At 39.7% G+C, this 20,378-nt stretch overlaps 1 protein-coding gene across 1 annotated transcript in view; it reads right to left on the reverse strand.

The window, feature by feature from the left end:
- The window catches only part of TOP1 (DNA topoisomerase I), a 95,042-nt gene that overhangs the window by 17,130 nt on the left and 57,534 nt on the right, over positions 1-20,378 (reverse strand). The window contains exons 9-13 of the mRNA XM_042980399.1: positions 15,525-15,640; positions 11,514-11,635; positions 10,477-10,599; positions 7,581-7,768; positions 7,156-7,300 (exon numbers count right to left, since the gene is read on the reverse strand). Of these exons, the coding sequence (XP_042836333.1) occupies positions 7,156-7,300; positions 7,581-7,768; positions 10,477-10,599; positions 11,514-11,635; positions 15,525-15,640 (694 nt within the window). The remainder of the gene's footprint in view (positions 1-7,155; positions 7,301-7,580; positions 7,769-10,476; positions 10,600-11,513; positions 11,636-15,524; positions 15,641-20,378) is intronic.

The raw sequence follows: 20,378 nt of genomic DNA on the forward strand, positions 1-20,378 counted from the left end.
TAAAGTCCCTGATGAAGTACAACCATCAATTACCACTCAACACACTTCTACAAAAACTTCTTTATAGACTTTTGGGTCAGATGGGGTTAAGTGAAATCCTACTTTAATGCTCAGGTTGCTTCAAACAGCAATGAAAGTGCTCCAAGCAAGATGGGGAGACCTAAAGCCAGGGCCTGTGTTAGTTTAGGCTGAGCTGGGCTCGAAGACTGCTATGAGGAGGGAGCAGAGAAGTGGAGAGCAAAGAACAAACGAGAATGATAACATGGACAAAAACCACCTCCCAAAGTTTACAGACAGAAATTCCAGAAGACAAAAGAAAAATGACTTAGAAAAATTGCCAACAATAATTAGTACACAAATTCAGTTCAGGCAACATTTTAAAAAACAATCTAACAAAGGTTTTCTCATATATATCAATTATGAATAAAGAGAAAACAGATGTAACAGCCACAAAAAAGGACAAGAAATTATAAAACAAAACAACAGAAATGAAGTGAAATAAAATCCGGTACACATGAAATAATAATTAGAAATTCTGAAAGCAAAAATTAATAATTAAAATGAATTATAGGGGAGATACAAACTTCAGGATGCATATAATCAAAAGGAGAATTAGCAAATTGGAAGGGAGTCCTAAAGAACTTCCCCAAATGAAGACCAGAACTAGAGGTAAAGAATATGAAAATAGAGGGGCGCCTGGGTGGTGCAGTCGGTTAAACGTCCAACTTCAGCTTAGGTCATGATCTCACTGTTTGTGAGTCCGAGCCCCACATCGGGCTCTGTGCTGACAGCTCAGAGCCTGAAGCCTGCTTCAGGTTCTGTGTCTCCCTCTCTCTCTGCCCCTCTCCCACTCCCGCTCTGTCTCTTTTTCTCTCAAAAAGTAAATAAACAGTAAAAAAAAAAAAAAAAAAAAAAAGAATATGGAAAATAGAGCTTTAAAAAAAGTGTAGATGGAGAAGCTCCAATGTTCATCTAAGAGAATTCCAAAAGAAGCAAATGGAAGGAATGATCTAGAAGCTGTGGAAAAATGGCTGAGAGTTTTCTAGAATAAAAATACATTAGTCATCTGATTCAAAGTCTAGTCTGAGCATCTATACAAAAACAGCAAAACCTTGGTTTGTGGGCATAATTCATTCTGGAAATATGCTTGTAATCAAGCACCTGTATATCAAAACGAATTTCAAGAACCACTGGCTCAGTGGTGATCATGTGACATTTGGCGCCACGTACTACTTCTATTGCAAGACATCGCTTACTAATCAAGTTAAAATTTATTAAAGTTTGCATGTCTTGAGGAACACTCAGAACAACCCAAAGTTTTACTGTATATCCGTATTTAGATATACAATAATAAAGATACTCTTTACTGGAGAAAAGATTATAAGAATGAAAATACAGAAATTTTCAGATAAATAAATACCTAGAGAAAGGTATGGAGTGTATAAACTAATCAAATATATCTCACTGTGATAACTGCTGAATAGAGAGAGGGTTAGGATTTTATGTATGATTGTGGGTTCTTGTAAAAAAAGAAGTAAAACTTAAGCAGAGGAAGTATGCGGTGTAAGAACTGGAAATGATTAGTTTAAAATGCCCTTATTTACAGGTAATTTAATTGTCTATGTAGAAAATACAAAGGACAGATGCTTTTAGAATAAGAGCTCAGCAACGTTGTCATATATTACCACTCTAGGAAGAACAGAAATGTAGTAGAAAAAAATCACATTCAGTAGCACTAAAAACTGTAAGGTCTCTAAGAAAAAAAGGCTTTAAACATAGGAAAAATTTCTATGGAGAAGATTACAAAGCAATATTAGAGGGTATATTCAAAGACATGAATTAGTGAAGAAGTAGAACATGTTCATGGACTGGAGGACTCAAAATAATGTATCCTCCCACCCCCCCATTAATCTACACATTCAATACAATAAAAATCTCGGGACACCTTGATGGCTCAGTCGGTTAAGCATCCAACTCTTGATTTCAGCTTAGGTTATGATCTCACCAGCCGTGAGACTGAGCCCTAAGTTGCCTGTTTGGGATTCTCTCCCCCTCTCTCTGCCTCTCCTCTGGCTCATGCGCACGCACTTTCTCTCTCTCAAAATAAATAATAAACATTAAAAAAAATTAAAAAATATCTCAATAGTATCCATTAGAATATGACAGATTTATCTCAAAATGAATGCAAAACATCAGAGAAGAAAGAACAGTCAAGACAATTTTGAAGAACGAGATGAAGGAAACTTGTCCTATGCAGTAAAAACTTACCAAGCTACAGTAGTTAACACAGTAAGCTACTGATGAAGAAACAAACAAACAGGACAGAGAGCCCAGAAACAGATTGACACATATGTAGAAATTTGATATATAAACAGAGAGGGTAATACAACTAAATAGTTCTGGAACAACTGGTTATTCATTTGAAAAAATGTATTAGATCTCAACTTCATACCATACACAAAAATACATCTGAATAGGGGCGCCTGGGTGGCTCAGTGGGTTAAGCGGCCGACTTCGGCTCAGGTCACGATCTCACGGTCCGTGAGTTCGAGCCCCGCGTCGGGCTTTGTGCTGACAGCTCAGAGCCTGGAGCCTGTTTCAGATTCTGTGTCTCCCTCTCTCTCTGCTCCTCCCCTGTTCATGCTCTGTCTCTCTCTGTCTCAAAAATAAACAAACGTTAAAAAAAAAAAAAAAAATACATCTGAATAGATCAAGGATCCAAATGCAAAAAGCAAAACTGGAGAAATGTTGACAAGGATACATGAGACAGAAATGTGTACACGCTGTTGGGGGAATGATGGTGATGTAAACTGGTTCAGGCACTTTAGAGAACTTAAAAGTATCTAATAAAGAATCTTTAAGGAAAATTTTCATCTATACAAGGAAAATGTGTTTATTCCAGAACTATTTATAATAGCAAAGTATCATAAATAACTCTAAATGTTTCTTGACAAGGGAATTTTTTTTTTTTTAACATTTATTTATTTTTGAGAGATGGAGAGAGACAGAGCAGGAGCAGGGGAAGGGCAGAGAGCGAGGGAGACACAGAATCTGAAACAGGATCCAGGCTCTGAGCCGTCAGCACAGAGCCCGATGTGGGGCCTCAACTCATGAACCATGAGATCATGACCTGAGCCGAAGTTGGACGCTTAACCGACTGAGCCACTCAGACACCCCAAGAATAATTTTTTTTATAAAATAGAATACTGCGTAGCAAATAAAACAAATAAATTAGAAGTATATGTCAAAAGAAAATCTCAATACAAAAGCTGAGAGAAGTTGCAGAATGATCTCAATAACTTACCTAGTTTAAAAGTGTGCCTTGTAAAACAATACTACATATTGTTTATGCACACAGAAATAAATTATGAAAAATAAAAATATACACAAGAATGAAAACATTAAGTTCAGTAATAGTAACCTCCAAGGAAGAAGGAGAATGGGGGGTGGGGTTCAATTGTGTTCATCAGAATACTTTTTAGGAAATGAAGTAACTGAACAAACAGGATACAATGTTAAGGTTTGACACAGCCAGATGGTGGACATAGTATTCAATACATTATCTATTCTTGTATATTTGAACTAGTTCATAAAAAATAAGACCCCTAATGCTTGTATCTATTTTTTTAATTTTAATTTTATTACTTTTTAAATTTACATCCAAGTTAGTTAGCATATAGTGCAACAATGATTTCAGTAGATTCCTTAATGCCCCTTACCCATTTATCCCAGTCTCCCTCCAGTCACCCTCTATTTGTTCTCCATATTTAAGTCTCTTATGTTTTGTCCCCCTCCCTGTTTTTATATTATTTTTGCTTCCCTTCCCTTATGTTCATCTGTTTTGTATCTTAAAGTCCTCATGAGTGAAGTCATATATTTGTCTTTCTCGGACTGATTTTGCTTAGCATAATACCCTCTAGTTCCATCCACATAGTTGCAAATGTCTCTTTTAAATTTCTTTTTAATGTTTGTTCCTGAGAGAGAGAGAGAGAGAGAGCGAGCGAGAGCACGCATACGAGCAGGGGAGGAGCAGAGAGAGGGAGACACAGAACCCAAAGCCGACTCCAGACTCCCGAGCTGCCGGCACAGTGCCTGACTCAAGGCTCGAACTCACCAACCATGATATCATGACCTGAGCTGAAGTCAGACGTTTGACTGAGCCACCCAGGCGCCCTGGAGTTGTCTATTTTTATCTAGAGAATGCTTCTCCTACTGGCACTGCATTTAAAGACTATTCAAAACACTGTCAAACCCCAACCTCTGATGTTCTCACTGTTTTGCTGAGTGGGAAACAGCCAACAAGGATTGGCAAAAAGCTGGAGAAATCACATTTCTTTTTCCCTTCCAACTTCCCAAGGCTTTAACCATCTTCATGACTCTTAGGATCCCAACCCAGCTGAGGAGAGTCAGCCACTCTGTGAGGGGTATAAGATTCTAGGCAGGCCTACCTGTGGGTGACTTCTAGGTTCATTACCATAACCATCATTCAGAAACTTGCACAAATCCCTACAGTATATGGGGGTTATCTGGATATTGTCAGGAATTAATTGGTGGCTCTCAGCTCTGGAGGGTCTCCACCTGGCCTATCAACAATGGAGATCTCAACCGGTGAAGGCTCTCCTACAATTAACTTGAATCCTGGATATTAAGAGAACGCAGTATACATTTATCTGGAATCTGTTCACCTCTCTCCACCCACACTGGCATCATTTTGTCCAGGCCACCACTATCCATTGCCTGGAATACAAAAGCATCCGATCAATATTCGTACTTCTGGTATGCATATAATCCAATCTTCACAGAGGTTAGTGCTCAGAATGATCAGTTACGTCACAAGTTTCTAAAATACGAATCTGGTATTGTTCCTCTTGTTAAAACCCAATAGCTTCCTACTGGATTTAGGAGAATATAAACAATTTTAAGAAACAGCCTGAAAACCTGGCCTGCATCCCCCTGTAGCCTCCTCTTCCTGCCCCCTTCCTGCTCACTGTACTTCAACTACATTGACCTTCTCTCAGTCCTCAAGACCACCAAACTCTTTCTCACCTCAGGGATTTCAAAACGCAATTTTCCTTATCTGGAACATCCATTCCCTTATCCTTTCCATGGATAAATCCTATTCATCTTGTAAGTCTTATCTTAAATGTCACTTCCTCAGAAAGGCCTTCCCTCCACCCTGGTCAAATCGAATGCCCTGATACATTCTTATATGGTACCCTGTACTTTCCCTTTGCATCATTTACAAGAGCTCGTGTTTACTGGTGTGACTGTGTGTAGAGCCTCAGAATCTTGCTGAAGCAGGTCTATGTTCCAGACACGCCTCTGTTCAAAGCCCTTCAATGGGTCCTCACCAGACGCAGAGCACAGACCACTCTCTTTAGCATGGCACTTAAGGCTGGCCACAATTTGGCAGTAGGGTTATCACACGCAGGCAATCAGGAGGCTAAGGATTTAAGTCAGAGTGAGTGACTAACTACTGGATCATGAGCAAGTTTTTTGGCTTCCAAGAGACTAAATTTATTTCTCTATAAGACAGTGGCATTAGTACATGTCGTATGGTTAAGATAATCAAATATCAACTTATGTGAAAATACTTAACAGTAACCTGGTATCATTATTTTGCCTTTTTTTTTTTTTTTTTTTTTTTTTTAAGTAGGCTTCATGCCTAGTGCGGAGCCCAACACGGGGCTTGAACTCACGAACCACCCGAGATCAAGACCTGAGCTAAGACTAAGACCAAGAGTTGGATGCTTAACCAGCTGACCCCACCCAGGTGTCCCAAATTTTTATTTTTTTTCCATGTGTAAAATACACATAAAATTTAGCACATTCACAATGTTGTGCAAGAATCACCACTTGCTAATTCTTTTTGTTACTTCTTTTTAACACTTCTCACTCTCCATCTATAATGACACAATTCTGTTTGGAATATCTCTTTTAACACCAACAGTAACCTAATTTCCTTCATAAAGTTGTTCCTCATCCGTAAGTGCTGGGAAATAACTGCTGCATTTCTCGAAAGCACGTAATGCTTACCTTTCCTCTAATACAGTTGAATACTTACCCAATTTGCCCACTAGCCTAGGAGTTGAGAGCTAAAACCACCATTTATCCACCTTTATTTCGGAAGAAAATAACATGCCCCTTTAGAAGACCTGACTTCTGCTCGTGAGGGTTTTCTTTCTGATTCTATACTTACTCAAAACTAGGAAAAGTGACATTTTCCAACTGAATGGCAGGAAATATCAGAGACTTTTCATATTAGAACAAAGAACTATAAGCTAGAGAGTGTGCAGTTTATAGCGCTGGCAAAACACATAGCCTTTTTAGGTGTGGCTTTCATGTCTTACCATGTTCAATAACCTATAAACCAAAATTAAGAGTGTCTTTAGTGCCAGTCCTCTGTAAGTTAACAGTCATAGTCTACAAAGAACTCATTTCTTGGCTGCCTTTTTAGAGCTCATCTCTCTTTTAGGTTGTTATGCAAAGTTCCACAGTACATCTGAGGGAGGAAGTTCTCCCAAGCAGGGTATGCCTAGCAGGCTAACAAAAACGGACTGCCCTTCCAAGACAGTTTTCCCCTTTCAATAATAGTATTAACAAATAACAACACAGGGGTATACAATGGTTTATGATGTGCTTTCATATACATAATCTCACCTGGTCCTGGTGGAACCTACCCAGATGTAACCTTAGGAAGCCGAAGTATGTAAGACTCTAGATTTTACAACTTCTGGATTCAGAGCAATTCTGCTCCCTTCTTCAGAGCCAAGAAAGGGGGGGGGGGGGGGGGGGGAGAAAGCAGCAGAAGCCAATTTACATTTACTGCATTTTTCATCACAACCCCACCACTGGATAGTAAGCAACACGAAGGTAGGGACTGCATCTGTTTTGTTTACCAACACAGTTCCTAACACCATGCATACATATGGTATGCCAGGCACATACTGGGATTTCAGTAAATATTTGTGAATAAATGAATCAGATTATAATGTGACGCAGAAGATGGATACACCTAAGGAAGGCATGAAAATACTTGCTTTATTTTGTGGAGAGTTTTTAATTTGTCACAGTGATTCTAGAGACCAGGAACACTACATTTCAACAAGAGATTATCAGCCCCACTAACTGGGGCAGCTCTTAGCTACCTCTTACCTTGATTCGTGAACTGGGGTTCAGCATGATATATTTAATGGAACCTTGGATGTTCTCTGTCCAGGAGACCAGCCAAGTAACCTTGTTATCATGTCGGACCTCTTTCCATTTATGTCCTGTAGGAGGAGAAGGAACCTTGGCATCTCTGTGGAAATAACAAAGTAGGAGGGTAGTGAATTGAGGAGAAGTGAGGGACAGTTTCACCTTTTGTGACCTAAAGTGGGTAAATCTGCTGAGCATGTACTTCCAAATTTCCTCATCACCAGTCAGTAACTGAAAAATACTAGGAGATCTATATATATGGAAACACTGTGCTGTTCCCAAACAGACTTATGCAACCTAGGAAATACTCCCAGCAACAATATTCCCAAGAACAAATGAAGCCCCCAACTTTATTTCTGGCCCAAACAATGAGCTGTGCTCACTTGCTACAGTTGATGATTATATCCTCAGGCATGATCCGTCTCTTCAGCATGCCCATCTTGGGGTGGTTGCCACGGCCACGGAAAAGCCCAGGAGGTTCTATCTTGAAGTTGGCAATCCTCTCTCTGTGGTTATCCATAATACAGAAACCATATTCTTTCAGTAATTTTTCATTCTCCTCTTTGATTTTCTGGAACAGAGCAAAGAAGTATTCAAAAGGGATTCAAATTGCTGTTCCCTATTCCTACTATTTTAGCTCTTATTTGCGAACAGGTCAAGGTAGAGAAAAGTCTAAAAATCACTAAGAAATATGCAAATAGGGGTGCCTGGCTGGCTCAGTCAGAATAGCATGTGACTCCTGAACTTGGTTATGAGTTTGAGCCCCACGGTAAGTATAGAGAATAAATAAAACGTTTTTAAAAATTAAAAAAAAAGGAAAGAAATGCAAATAAGGATAACCTCTAACAGTTTCCAAACATAAACACAATAAAAATTCCCCAAAATATCTATGCTTGACTTCTAATTACAGATTCAAAACTGATTCTATTCTCTTAAAGGATTTATGTGTGAACATGTTACATAGGTATTTCTAAATATAACTTTAAAAACTAACGTCATTTTGTTGAGTAGTGTCAAAATGGCAGAGGGGTATGACTCTGACAGGCCTCATAAAAAACATCTCCATGTTTTCTCGTAGGTTCCAGACACATTTTAGTTGTACAGCACTTCAGATGGGTTTTCAACTCAAGCATACCTGTTACAGATTCTTTCCTAGGTATATGGGTACATACATTGTCTACTTTGTGATCCTTGCTCCAAAAAAGGAGTGTGGGTGTGGAATTTGGAGCCTCCTTACCCTCTGCTGACTCTTTCGTATTATACTTAGAAATTCAACTTAACTAAGTCCTGTTGCCTTGTAGGTAGAAACAGATTCAGAACTTGCTGGCAGCAGGTGTCCTTGGCCAGGGCTCTGACAAGGTGATACTTCTGAAACTGTCCTATCTTTGGATCACTATTTGCAAAAACAAAGCTCCAAAGTGGTTTAAGTTTTAAAACACCCCTGAAGTAAATAATAAACCAAGTTTCACTAACTGGGAATACTGAGAAGACTAAAATGGGACTGAAAAGTCTGGTGCATTTATCATTCTTACAGTAACTCGAATTTTAAACTAAAGGTCAAATAGGTACCATCAAACAATGAGTTATATAAATACAGTCGTCTAAACTGTATAAGCATGCACGTCCTTTAAAATATAGAAATTAAAAGGCTTTAAAATTCCTTACAATCCTTAACTTCTGGACCTCCAATTGAAAGAAAGAAAGAAAGAAAGAAAGAAAGAAAGAAAGAAAGAAAGAAAGAAAGAAAGAAAGAAAGAAAGAGAGAGAGAGAGAGAGAGAGAGAGAGAGAGAGAAAGAAAGAAAGAAAGAAAGAAAGAAAGAAAGAAAGAAAGAAAGAAAGAAAGAAAGAAAGAAAAAGAAAGAAGAAAGGGAGAGAGAATAAAAGAAAAAGAAACTTTGGCCTGAATTTCTGTAGATCAGGGTTTGGCAAACTTTCTCTAGACCGAAAATATTTTGGTCTTGAGAGCTACACGGTCTCTGCTGGACCTACTCAACTCTCTTACTGCCTCACAGAAGCAGCCACAGAGGATATCTAAACAGCTAGCTGTGGCTGTGTTCCAATAAAACTTTTTAATTAAAACAGACAGCCTAGGGGCGCCTGGGTGGCGCAGTCGGTTAAGCGTCCGACTTCAGCCAGGTCACGATCTCACGGTCCGTGAGTTCGAGCCCCGCGTCGGGCTCTGGGCTGATGGCTCGGAGCCTGGAGCCTGTTTCCGATTCTGTGTCTCCCTCTCTCTGTCCCTCCCCCGTTCATGCTCTGTCTCTCTCTGTCCCAAAAATAAAATAAACGTTGAAAAAAGAAAAAAAAAAATATCTAAAAAAATAAAACAGACAGCCTATAGTTTGCCTACTGGTACCCTAGAAGAAAATGACATCTCACTGGATACTAGAAAGATCATTCTGGAATGAAGATGGAGATGGATGAGCATGCCTAGATCCCAGGGAGATCAAGATGGGAACAATATTATCTGTTTAAAACCCTAATATCCAGAAGTCGCTGTGCAGGTCTGCCCGTCCTTAAATACTGTATTATTGGAATTACTGACTGGTTTTGGATCAAAAGAGCACCAGGTTCTTACACTAAGTCAATCAATAAAGTGCCTATTATTCACAATATTCAGTATGTAAAGCCCTTAAGAAAATTTAAACTTTAGGGGCGCCTGGGTGGCTCAGTCGGTTAAGCGTCCGACTTCAGCTCAGGTCACGATCTCGCGGTCCGTGAGTTCGAGCCCCGCGTCGGGCTCTGGGCTGATGGCTCAGAGCCTGGAGCCTGCTTCCGATTCTGTGTCTCCCTCTCTCTCTGCCCCTCCCCCGTTCATGCTGTGTCTCTCTCTGTCTCAAAAATAAATAAATGTAAAAAAAAAAAAAAAAAAAAAAAAAGAAAATTTAAACTTTACTAGGCCAAGAATCCTAAATCTTCAGTACAGAGCCATGTGAAATTACTGAAGTCAAAGTTGTGTAGGAACCAAGAAGAAAATTAGATGAACTAATCACTATTCCAAAATTCTCCAGAGGTTTAAGACATTCTATAGTACCGGGGTGCCTGGGTGGCTCAGTACGTTAAGCATCCAACTTCAGCTCAGGTCATGATCTCGCGGTTTGTGAGTTCAAGCCCCACATCGGGCTCTGGGCTGACAGCTCAGAACCTGGAGCCTGCTTCGGATTCTGTGTCTCCCTCTCTCTCTCCCTGTCCCTCCCCTGCTTGCACTCTGTCTCTGCCTCTCTCAAAAATAAATAAACATTAAAAAAAAAAATTAAAAAAAAAAAATTCTATAGTACCAGTTTCTCTTCCTTGCTCATCTGTTTGCGAGCTTCTGACTGGGCTTTGAAATACTGGCTCATCTGGGTAAAATCACATTTGCTTAAGTTGGTGATAATATTCTTCTCTTCATTAGTCATTTCCTAGTCAAAAAAGGGGGGGGGGGGGGAGACAGAAGAAGAAGGTAAATACACTATTTAATACCCTAGGTTTCTTTGTGATTACAGCAAAGCACCATTTTTTTCAGCCAAAGGTGTTTGGAGAGGTAGCCAATCTAAATTTGTGAGTTTCGAAAAAAAGAAAACATAATTTTATTACTTTGTGCTATTATAAAATATTTAATAGAAAAAAGCTTTACATGATTTATCATTGAAAAAGCTCATGGAACTCTTATGTAATTTGAGCTCTTTACACCCTGCCATATCCACAGGCCTGTGTATCCCATAGTTGAGAAACATGAATACGTATCATTTCCTTTAGCAATAAGAAAAACATTTCCATACTTATTCTCTCTTAGAAACATCCCTACTCTACTCACTTAAAATGTTATTTTCAGGGCTATTCAGAAGGTAAACTTCACCTCAGCCTCTGTCCACATTATTCAAATTGAGAATAAGTAGATTGTTTAAAATCACCTAAACAGATGTCGGACATGTGATTTCAAGAGCAAAAAGTACCAAAAGCAAGGAAGTAAGAATAAAAAGGGAATGGGACATCACATTAACATCTCTCTTTGCAATAGAAGACAGAGGGGCAGGCAGTCTTGCAGAGACAAAGTTTCCTTTGCTCAACCAGAATTGAGGTTTTTTGTTTGGTCTGATAAAATCCCTCCTGCAGCCATATGAAAGTGAGAGGAAAGAAATATACATATTCTTGTTGGATAGAAAATCTATGTAACATAGTGAACAAATAGGGAAAAAGGAAAAACTTTAAATACAATAAAATTCATAAAGCTCAAATTTTACATCAGAATTTTTTGTGAAGTTACAGTTTACTATTTAGTATTTGATTAATATCTTTGCGAGGTGCTAGGATATTAATACATGAGCTACAATACCTTTCTCCAGTCTTTAAAGAAATTTTTCCTAAATATTTCTTTAGTAGTATATTCATGGTCGAGCATTTTTGCAAAGAACGTAGCTACTTCTTCTGCTTTGGGGCTCAGCTTCATGACTTTACCTAGAGGAAAAAGTGGTTCCAAAAATTGAGGTGTATAATTCATGTTTTGAGTATAAATACTGAGCTCTGGAGAAGTCTTCTAACTAATGGTTTACCTTCCCAAGGTATACAAGGTCTGGTGACACATGGTAACAACAACAACAAAGACAATACACTGATTTATATCTAGTTGTAGAAGTTCTCCTTCTCTTTAGCAGATATTTACCTGGGTCATTCTCTGGAGACTATGCCAGTAAACTGTTCCCAGGTGCCTGCTCAGGACAGGGATGAGCTGGGGGAGGCCCAGCCACTCTTCCTTTTCCTTTCAGCAAGCAGGGTCCTTTACACCTCTTCAATGGTTTTTAAAAATCAAATCCTCAGAGGGACTCCTGCCACTGCTAAGCTAAGCAGCCTCTGTTCAAGAAGGGGAGGAAGGGATAGGGCAGGGAGTGGAAGAAAGGAATTGTGGGGAAAAGAAATAGGCATCTTTCTTCTTTAAAGTTAGGTGGGTGGAATATGAATAAAATAATATATATCCACAGCAGGCAAGCCCAGATATCCCACACGAAAAATCTAAGTTAAGACCTTCCTCTAGAACTCTGGTACTCAAAGTGTGGCTCACAGATCAGCAGCATTAGCATCACGTGGGAGTTCTGTTAGAAACGTAGAATCTCAAGCCCCAACCCAGATCTATAGATTCAGCAAGTGCATTTTAAGAGACCCTCAGGTGACTCGTGTGCATACTAGAGTCTGAGATGATTGCTCTGGAACACAGGCATTATGAAGTTGCCTCTTTCAGGGAAACAGACTCATCCAGAGCACAAGGGATGACTGGGATTCTTGGTAGCGTGCACGTTAGCAAAAGCTGTTCTAAAGGAATCCTGATGTTACACAATGAAAAATGCTAACTGTAACGTAAATCTGAATGAGGCCTACGGGCTTTGTGTACCTTAATTAGATAATAAAGCAATAAAGGGAAGTACTTGGGAGTTTAATCTACTTTTAGAATAGAGTATCTTTAACCGTACTCTTAGGGACAATTTCCATTTTTTCTTGAGCATCCAACTTTACAACACCATCTGGAACTAATCCACGGCATAATAATTTGACTATACCTAAAATGCGGTTAAACACCATCCCACTGTCTTGCTATTACATAGCTACTAAAATTCACCAAGGATTTTCACTTTCATTATAGAAAACTAAATCTTAACCAGAAATCCATTCATTTCAAAACTCAGAAGATAACTCATTTCATGATGGCTGGGAAATCATCATCCCTAATTGCGGGATATAGGGAATCATGGCATAAAACTGAAATTGTCAGGGTAGACAGAACTTGTGTGGAATCCGCAACTCAAAAGGCCAACAGGTGGCACCACATTCCCCATTCAAACCTCCTCCCCCTCCCCCCAACCTCCTGCCTTTGAAAGAAGTCATTTTCAGGACAACAGAGTTATTAGCTTTCAAGGCTTTCCTGCACTTCTTCAGCTCTCCCCAACTCAGGTCTGAACTAGAGTTGCCAGTAAAGCTGTAACATGTTTCTTTTTCTTTTTTAATGTTTGTTTATTTTTGAGAGAGAGACAGAGCATGAGCAGGGGAGGAGCAGAGAGAGACAGAGGGAGGGAGACACAGAATCCAAAGCAGGCTCCAGGCTCCAAGCTGTCAACACAGAGGCCGATGCGGGGCTCGAACCCACAAACCACATGATCACGCCCTGAGCTGAAGTCAGATACTTAACCGACTGAGCCACCCAGGCGCCCTGTAATGTTTCTGATATAAAGGAAAATTTAAGTCACTATAAATTTAAGTCACTATATTCAAGTCAATAAAAATAAAATAAATGAAATAAAATAAATGGCAAGAAAAGAATGTAAACTGTTCTTAGGTCTGTTTGACATAAACCAATATCAATAAATATTTGAAAAACAAAAAAATGGAGACTCTGGGCAATTTTACTGAATTCTGTACCAACAGAGGAAGGAATTTTGATGCCTCCTGTTTTAGATGAGCTGTCAAAAGAGGAAATGACAGCTCCCCAGCAGCAGAGTGGTGGGAAGAGGACTAGAAGATTCCTGGCAATGGGAGCACTTTGTGGAAAAGCCTGAGCTCCAGGAAGAAGAAACTGCTGAGTCAGAGCTGAAAACTGGAGGTTCTCAAGAGAGGCAAATCACTGCTTCAGCAAGCGGGTGCCCTGCCTCCCTGGCAGTTCCAAAGGAGTCTGAGAATTCTTTTCCCTAGAGAGCAGGCAGGACTTACAGTATCAATTTGGACCAGTAATTCAAATACAACATCCTAACTTACTGCACATTGTGAGTTTACGTAATCAAAGGGAAGAAATACCGGTGAGAAACCCAACTGAGAAAATGATACAGCTGGAGCTCCTATAATGGAGCACTGGCCAAGAATGAAGGAAAGGACCACAGTGACCAGTGATGACTGGTTCAGGCCTTGGCTTCCCATCTTGAAAAAGAGAAACCCAGAGACTAGAGAATCTAGCTTTCCTTCAAATCATTTTGAACCTCAAAATGGGGCTTTACTAGTTGAGCTTTCTAAAGCTCTTGGTAAGTCCAGACATGAGCTACAAAATACATGGCCTTTTAGGATTGTCTTCTTCCAAGGTTCTAGGCTCTTTTTCCTCATTGGAGTTTGGCTTTGGAGTTATATTTAAGTAACCAATTATGAGAGCTAATAGAACTGTGTCCTGTGTGCTCTGGTCGACACAAGTCAGAATGTTTATATGATGCAAGTAATTGTCATTCAGGCTATAGGGTCCTGGTAGACTGCAAATATCATGCAATGAGAGCCTGGTCAATATTGTCCATTGCTGGGTCTTGGTGTCTAACACAGGCACACTGAATAAAAAATGAATTCCAGCTTGCCAAGCTTGACACGTCCCCCACTTGCAAGACCCAGTATAAACTACTACCTTTATCTATAAATATCTGTGGTCCTAAGGCCATTACTGGCGGACAAAGAGATGTACGAGAATTTTCCTGAGTGTGTTCACCACTAATGCCCTTAGGTAGTTTTCCTGCCCAGTATTTCTCAAAGTTTGGTCAGGAGACCCCTTGGTTCAGAACCACCCAATACTATTCCGCATCTATTAAATGAGTCCAGATCCACCTAGCAAATCTTAAGCATGTAAGGGTCTGGGGGAAAATGCTCTAGCCATTAATGGATAGAACTCTTGGAATGAGGGAGATCAGTTGAACATTCCCATCTGCACAGTGCTACACTGCAAACAAGAAGAATGTCAAAGGTACTCTTCAATTCTTCAACCCAAGGACAGAAACACCAATGGTAGTTAATGGAAAACTCTGAGTGTTCTGAGAGAAGCGCGTAGGCAGGGCAGTTCTTTACAGCAGCCTATGAAATCTGACTGCACATATAGTAAAGGCATATTGTTGTGCTATGTACAGAGTGATTGACACCGACCAGCCCTACCTAGAGGCTGATGGCTGACTAATCTTCAACTGAATACTAGTACTATTTCTCATGATGAGCAGCTTATCAGCTTGCATTACATTGCTAAGGTAAAATACTACCATTCAAGTAAGGCTTTTCTAATAAATCTTGCAAAAAGTGGCTTCTCAGAAATGAAGTTCAGATAAAAAACATTTAACTGGGGGACCAAGTGCTGTAAGCTATGTGGAGGGAACTTTTGGGGACCATGTAATTAAAACATTAACAGTCCCTTTTTCTCAAGGCAGTTCCTTCATCACCAAATGAGCCTTTAAGAGGTAAGTAAACACCTGATGACCATTCCCCCAAACCACACAATGACAATAAAACAAAATGAAATAAACAAAAAGGATTATATAGCACAAGATCCCTCCACGTTTTCTATTCCTAAGTAGAAGCAGGCTCTTTTCTTGGCCAACAATTAGACAACCTTGGAATAACTCACCATCATAGTAAAACTTGACATTCTCTGGAAGAGGCTCATATGGTGGAGCAAAAACAGGGCCTTTATGTTCTAGGAATTTCCACTTGATGCCTTCAGGGTAGCGTTCCTCTTCCCACCTTTAAAAGATAAAGTATAACACCGTTCAGTGATCACCCAGTATACAAAGTGTCATTTTTAAATGCCCAAAGAATTTATCGTTCAATTGGTTGATGCTCTAAAATAACTCTGGGCGCCACATTCAAGACCTGGATCAAGAGAACCAGTATTCTTCACCTTCAAAAAGCCAACACTCACAATAAATAAAATGGAATACTCAAGTGAACACAGGAAAATACAGTTCAACAGTTCAGTTCTACGACTGGATACAAGGGATCCCAACTCAAGGACCTTGGCAATAACTGGGAGATATGGAAATGGAAGAGTTGTTTTACCACCATGGTATACATGACAGAGGTAGATGCCAGGTGAAGATGTAGGGAAAAACAACCCTATAAGAAAGCGCAAGACGGAACAGAAGACTGGGAAATAACGGTTCAGTTGGGGTACTGAGTTTAAGGTACTCATAGGTTACCTAGAGCTATCTAACAGACACTGGTAACTAACTGAATGTAAAGTTTAGTGCAAAGAGTTTTTTAAAAACCTTAAAAATGATCAGACATACAGAAAAAGACAAATACAAGGAACACCATATCCCCATCACTTGCGTTCAACAGCTGCTAATATTATGCTAAGTTTCCTATTTTTTGCCATTTCAGCAATGTATGTTGAACCATTGGTTCAACCATTGTTGAACCATTTCAGCAATGTAAACTGCAGATATGATACCTCACCTCTAAATAGTTCACCTGTAAAAATACTCTCTCACATAACTATGATACTATCATATCTAACAAAATTAGCTTCATTCTAATACCTAGACCATACTAAAAACTTCCCAATTATACTCAAAATGTATCTTATAGGCCAGGGTCCAATTAAGGATCATGAATTGAAATTGGCTGATTGGTCTCAAAGTCTTTCTTTTTCTGAATTAGACCCTCTCACCATCATCACCATTTTGTTTTTTTAAGAGTCAGTTGTCTTACAGATAGAATATTTTATTATTACTTTTTGTTTTATTTTAGAGAGAGAGAAAGAGTGCCAATGGGGGAGAGGGAGGGAGGGAGGGAGTGGGACAGTGCGGCGGGGGGGGGGGGGGGGGGGGGAGGGAAAGAGGAGGGAGGGAGGGAGAAAGAGGGAAAGAGGGGGGGGGGGAGGCAGGGAGAGAGGGAGAGAACCTTAAGCAAGTTCCAGGCCAAGCGCAGAGCCCAACACAAGGCTCAATCCCATGACCCTGGGATAATTACCTAAGCCGAAATCGAGGGTCAGATGCCTCAGAATAGGATATTTTAAAACTTCATAAATTTTAATCTTCACTATTTCTACTTTAAAATTAAAAAGCTCTAAAGTTCTACAGAATACTCCTAAAGGCTAACTATGCATATTATTTATCATCTTCTAACTACAATATTTTTTCCAACTCCAATATTTTGTTTTTTATAATTTTAAAAAAATGTTTATATATTTGTGAGAGAGTGAGAGAGCACAAGAGGGGTAGGAGCAGAGACAGGGAGACACAGATTCTGAAGCAGGCTCCAGGCTCTGCTTGAACGCGCAACTGCAAGATCATGACCTGAGCCAAAATTGGACACTTAACCGACTGAGCCACCCAGGCGCCCCTTATTTTTTTTTTAAGTATTTGTTTATCTTGAGATAGCAAGCGCACCCACAAGCCAGTGAAGGGCAGGGTGTGGGAATCCCAAGCAGGCTCCGTGCCCAGCACAGAGCCTGCTGTGGTGCTCGATCTCACAACTGTGAGACCATCCTGAGCTGAAATTGAGAGTCAGATGCTCAACTGACTGGGCCACCCAGGTGCCCCTAACTCCAATATTTTAAACGAAGTTCAGAAACATCAAATAAAAATTACACATACCAAATTACTGTAAAAAGAGCATCACTATAAAACCAAAGTCAACGGAGATGATCAAATGATTTTTGACAAGGGTACCAAGACCATTCAATGGAGTATAAGTAGGTTTTTCAACAAATGGCGCTGGGAAAACTAGACATTCACATGCAAAAGAATGAAATTGGGTCCTTACCTTACACTATATGCAAAAATAAGCTCAAAATGGATCAGAGACACAAACAGGCTAAAATTATAAAACTTGTAGAAGAAAACAGAAGGGCAAAAGCTTCATGACTCTGCATTAAGCCATGATTTCTTAGCTAAGACAACAAAAGTACAGGCCACAAAAGAAAAAGACCAACTGGACTACAAAGTTAAAAACTGCACATCAAAGGACACAATCAACAGAGTGACAAGACAACCCACAAATGAGAGAAAATATTTGCAAAGCATTATTATCTGATAAAGGATTAATATCCAAAATAAAGAACTACAACAATAAAAACAACAAACAATCCAATTAGAAAATAGGCAAAGGAGGGGCGCCTGGGTGGCTCAGTTGGTTAGGCATCCGACTTCAGCTCAGGTGATGATCTCACACTCCGTGAGTTCGAGCCCCACGTCAGGCTCTGTGCTGACAGCTCAGAGAGTGGAGCCTGCTTCCGATTCTGTGTCTCCCTCTCTCTCTCTGCCCCTCCCCTGCTCATGCTCTGTCTCTGTCTCAAAAATTTAAAAAAAAAAACGCTAAAAAAATATTTTTTTTAAATAGGCAAAGGACCTGAATACACACTTCTCCAAAGATATACAAATGGCTGGTGAGCATCTGAAAAAAAATGTTCCACATCACCAGTCATTAGGAAATATAAAAGAAAACTATGAGATTTCGCTCACACCTATTAGGATGACTATCATCAAAACAAAAACAAACCAGAAAATAACAAGTGATGATGAGGATATGGAAAAATTAGAATCCTGTGCACCGTTGGTGAGAATGTAAACTGTGCAGCCACTGTGGAAAGCAGTATAGTGAATGAGTGCTTGAAAGTTAAACACAGAACTACCACATGGTCCAGCAATTCCATTCCTAGGAATATACCCAAAACAATTCAAAGCAGATATTTAAACAAATTCACAGCAACATTCCATTCCAACATTCATAGCACCACTATGCACAACTGCCAAAAGGTGGAAACAATCTAAGGATCCATCAATAGATGAATGGATAATTGAAATGTGGTCTATACATACAATGAAATATTATTCAGCCTTGGGAAAGACGGACAATCTGACACATGCCACAACACAGATGAACCTTGGAGACATTTTCTTAAGTGAAATAAGCCAGTCACAAAAGGCCATACATTGTATATTTCCACTTACATAAGGTTATGTAATCAAATTCAAAGAACAGAAAGCAGAAAGGTAGTTACCAGGAGCCAGGAGAAAGGGGAATGAGAGAGAGTTTCAGTTTTTGTAAGATGAAAACAGTCCTGGAGATAGATGGGATGGTGCTAAGGGTTACACAACAATGTGAATGTACTTAGTACCACTTAACCGCACACTTAAATGGTTAATATGGCAAATTCTAGGTTTTTGTATTTTATAACTAAAAATTAAAAAAAAAAAACCTCAAAGATTTAACAGAATCTTAAATCTAGAAGGAGCACTGCATCGAAGATCCTCAATAACCAACCTAACACTTCTACATACGAAACTGGCAGAATCTCCCAACTAGACACTGGCACAGAAAGGCTTAGATGCAGGAACCCATCCAAATCCCAGAGTCTGTTACTCTCCAAATCATAAAAAAATCCACATGTACGTATATATGTATTATGTGTGTAGGCATGTATATGAAAGCAACTGCAAGAAACCTATGTGCAGCACTGCCAGAGTGACAGTGAGGAGACTGAGAACACCACGTTTTCCCTTATACTGGGACTCGGTTCCATTCTTCTCATCAACTCCAGTGGTGGTGGTTGTTGTTTGGGGGGGGAAGGGTAGGAGAAGAGAGGGAGGGAAAGAATCCCAAGCAGGCTCTGGGCTGACAGGGGAGCTGGATCCCCCGAACCGTGAGATCAAGACCTGAGCCAAAACCAAGAGTGAGACACTTAACTGAGCCACCCAGGTACCCCAACTCCGGTGTTCTTTTTTTTTTTTTTTTTTTTTTTTTTTTTAAAGTTCATTTATTTATTTTGAGAAAGACAGAGACAGCATGAGCAGGGGAGGGGTAGGCAGAGAGTGAGGGAGAGAGAGAGAATCCCAAGCAGGCTCCACACTGCCAGCTGTGGAGCCTGACCCTAGCCTTGATCCCATGATCTGTGAGATCATGACCTGAGATGAAACCAAGAACCGAAGTCAGACGCTTAACCAATTGAGCCACCCACGCGCCCTCCAGTGGTTTTTAAATTAAGACTCCAAACTGTTTTTATAATTCTTCCTATTCCAGCATGTTCATCCTGAGGACTCACAATAACTTCTCTACCATTTAAGTAAAATAAGAGATTCAGTGAATCACTCAACACTAAACCTCAGTTTAAACAGAAAGAGACCATATCCTTCAACAGGCTGATATCATCGGATCAACAACTATTACTGTAAATATGAAAACAGTAGTATTGCCCTTTTAGGCCTACATCAATGGCTCACCAATAAAATTAAGAAAAACATGTACCTAGACACCAAAATGACTTCTTTATGGCAGACTTGACTTATGAATTCAAAGTAGGTACCAATGGATAGTAAAATACGCTTGAAAAGGGGAAGGTGGAAATGTGCTAGAAATGTATGTAAGACAGGAAGGTAAACATCCATGTGCTGTGTGAAATCAAGCTCCCTCGCAGTTAAGAAGCACCTCACAGTACACTGTAAATGCGTAATTTTTAAAATTTCAGAAATAAAGCTCA

Source organism: Panthera tigris, chromosome A3 (genome assembly GCF_018350195.1).
Source record: "Panthera tigris isolate Pti1 chromosome A3, P.tigris_Pti1_mat1.1, whole genome shotgun sequence".
Lineage (NCBI taxonomy): Eukaryota > Metazoa > Chordata > Mammalia > Carnivora > Felidae > Panthera > Panthera tigris.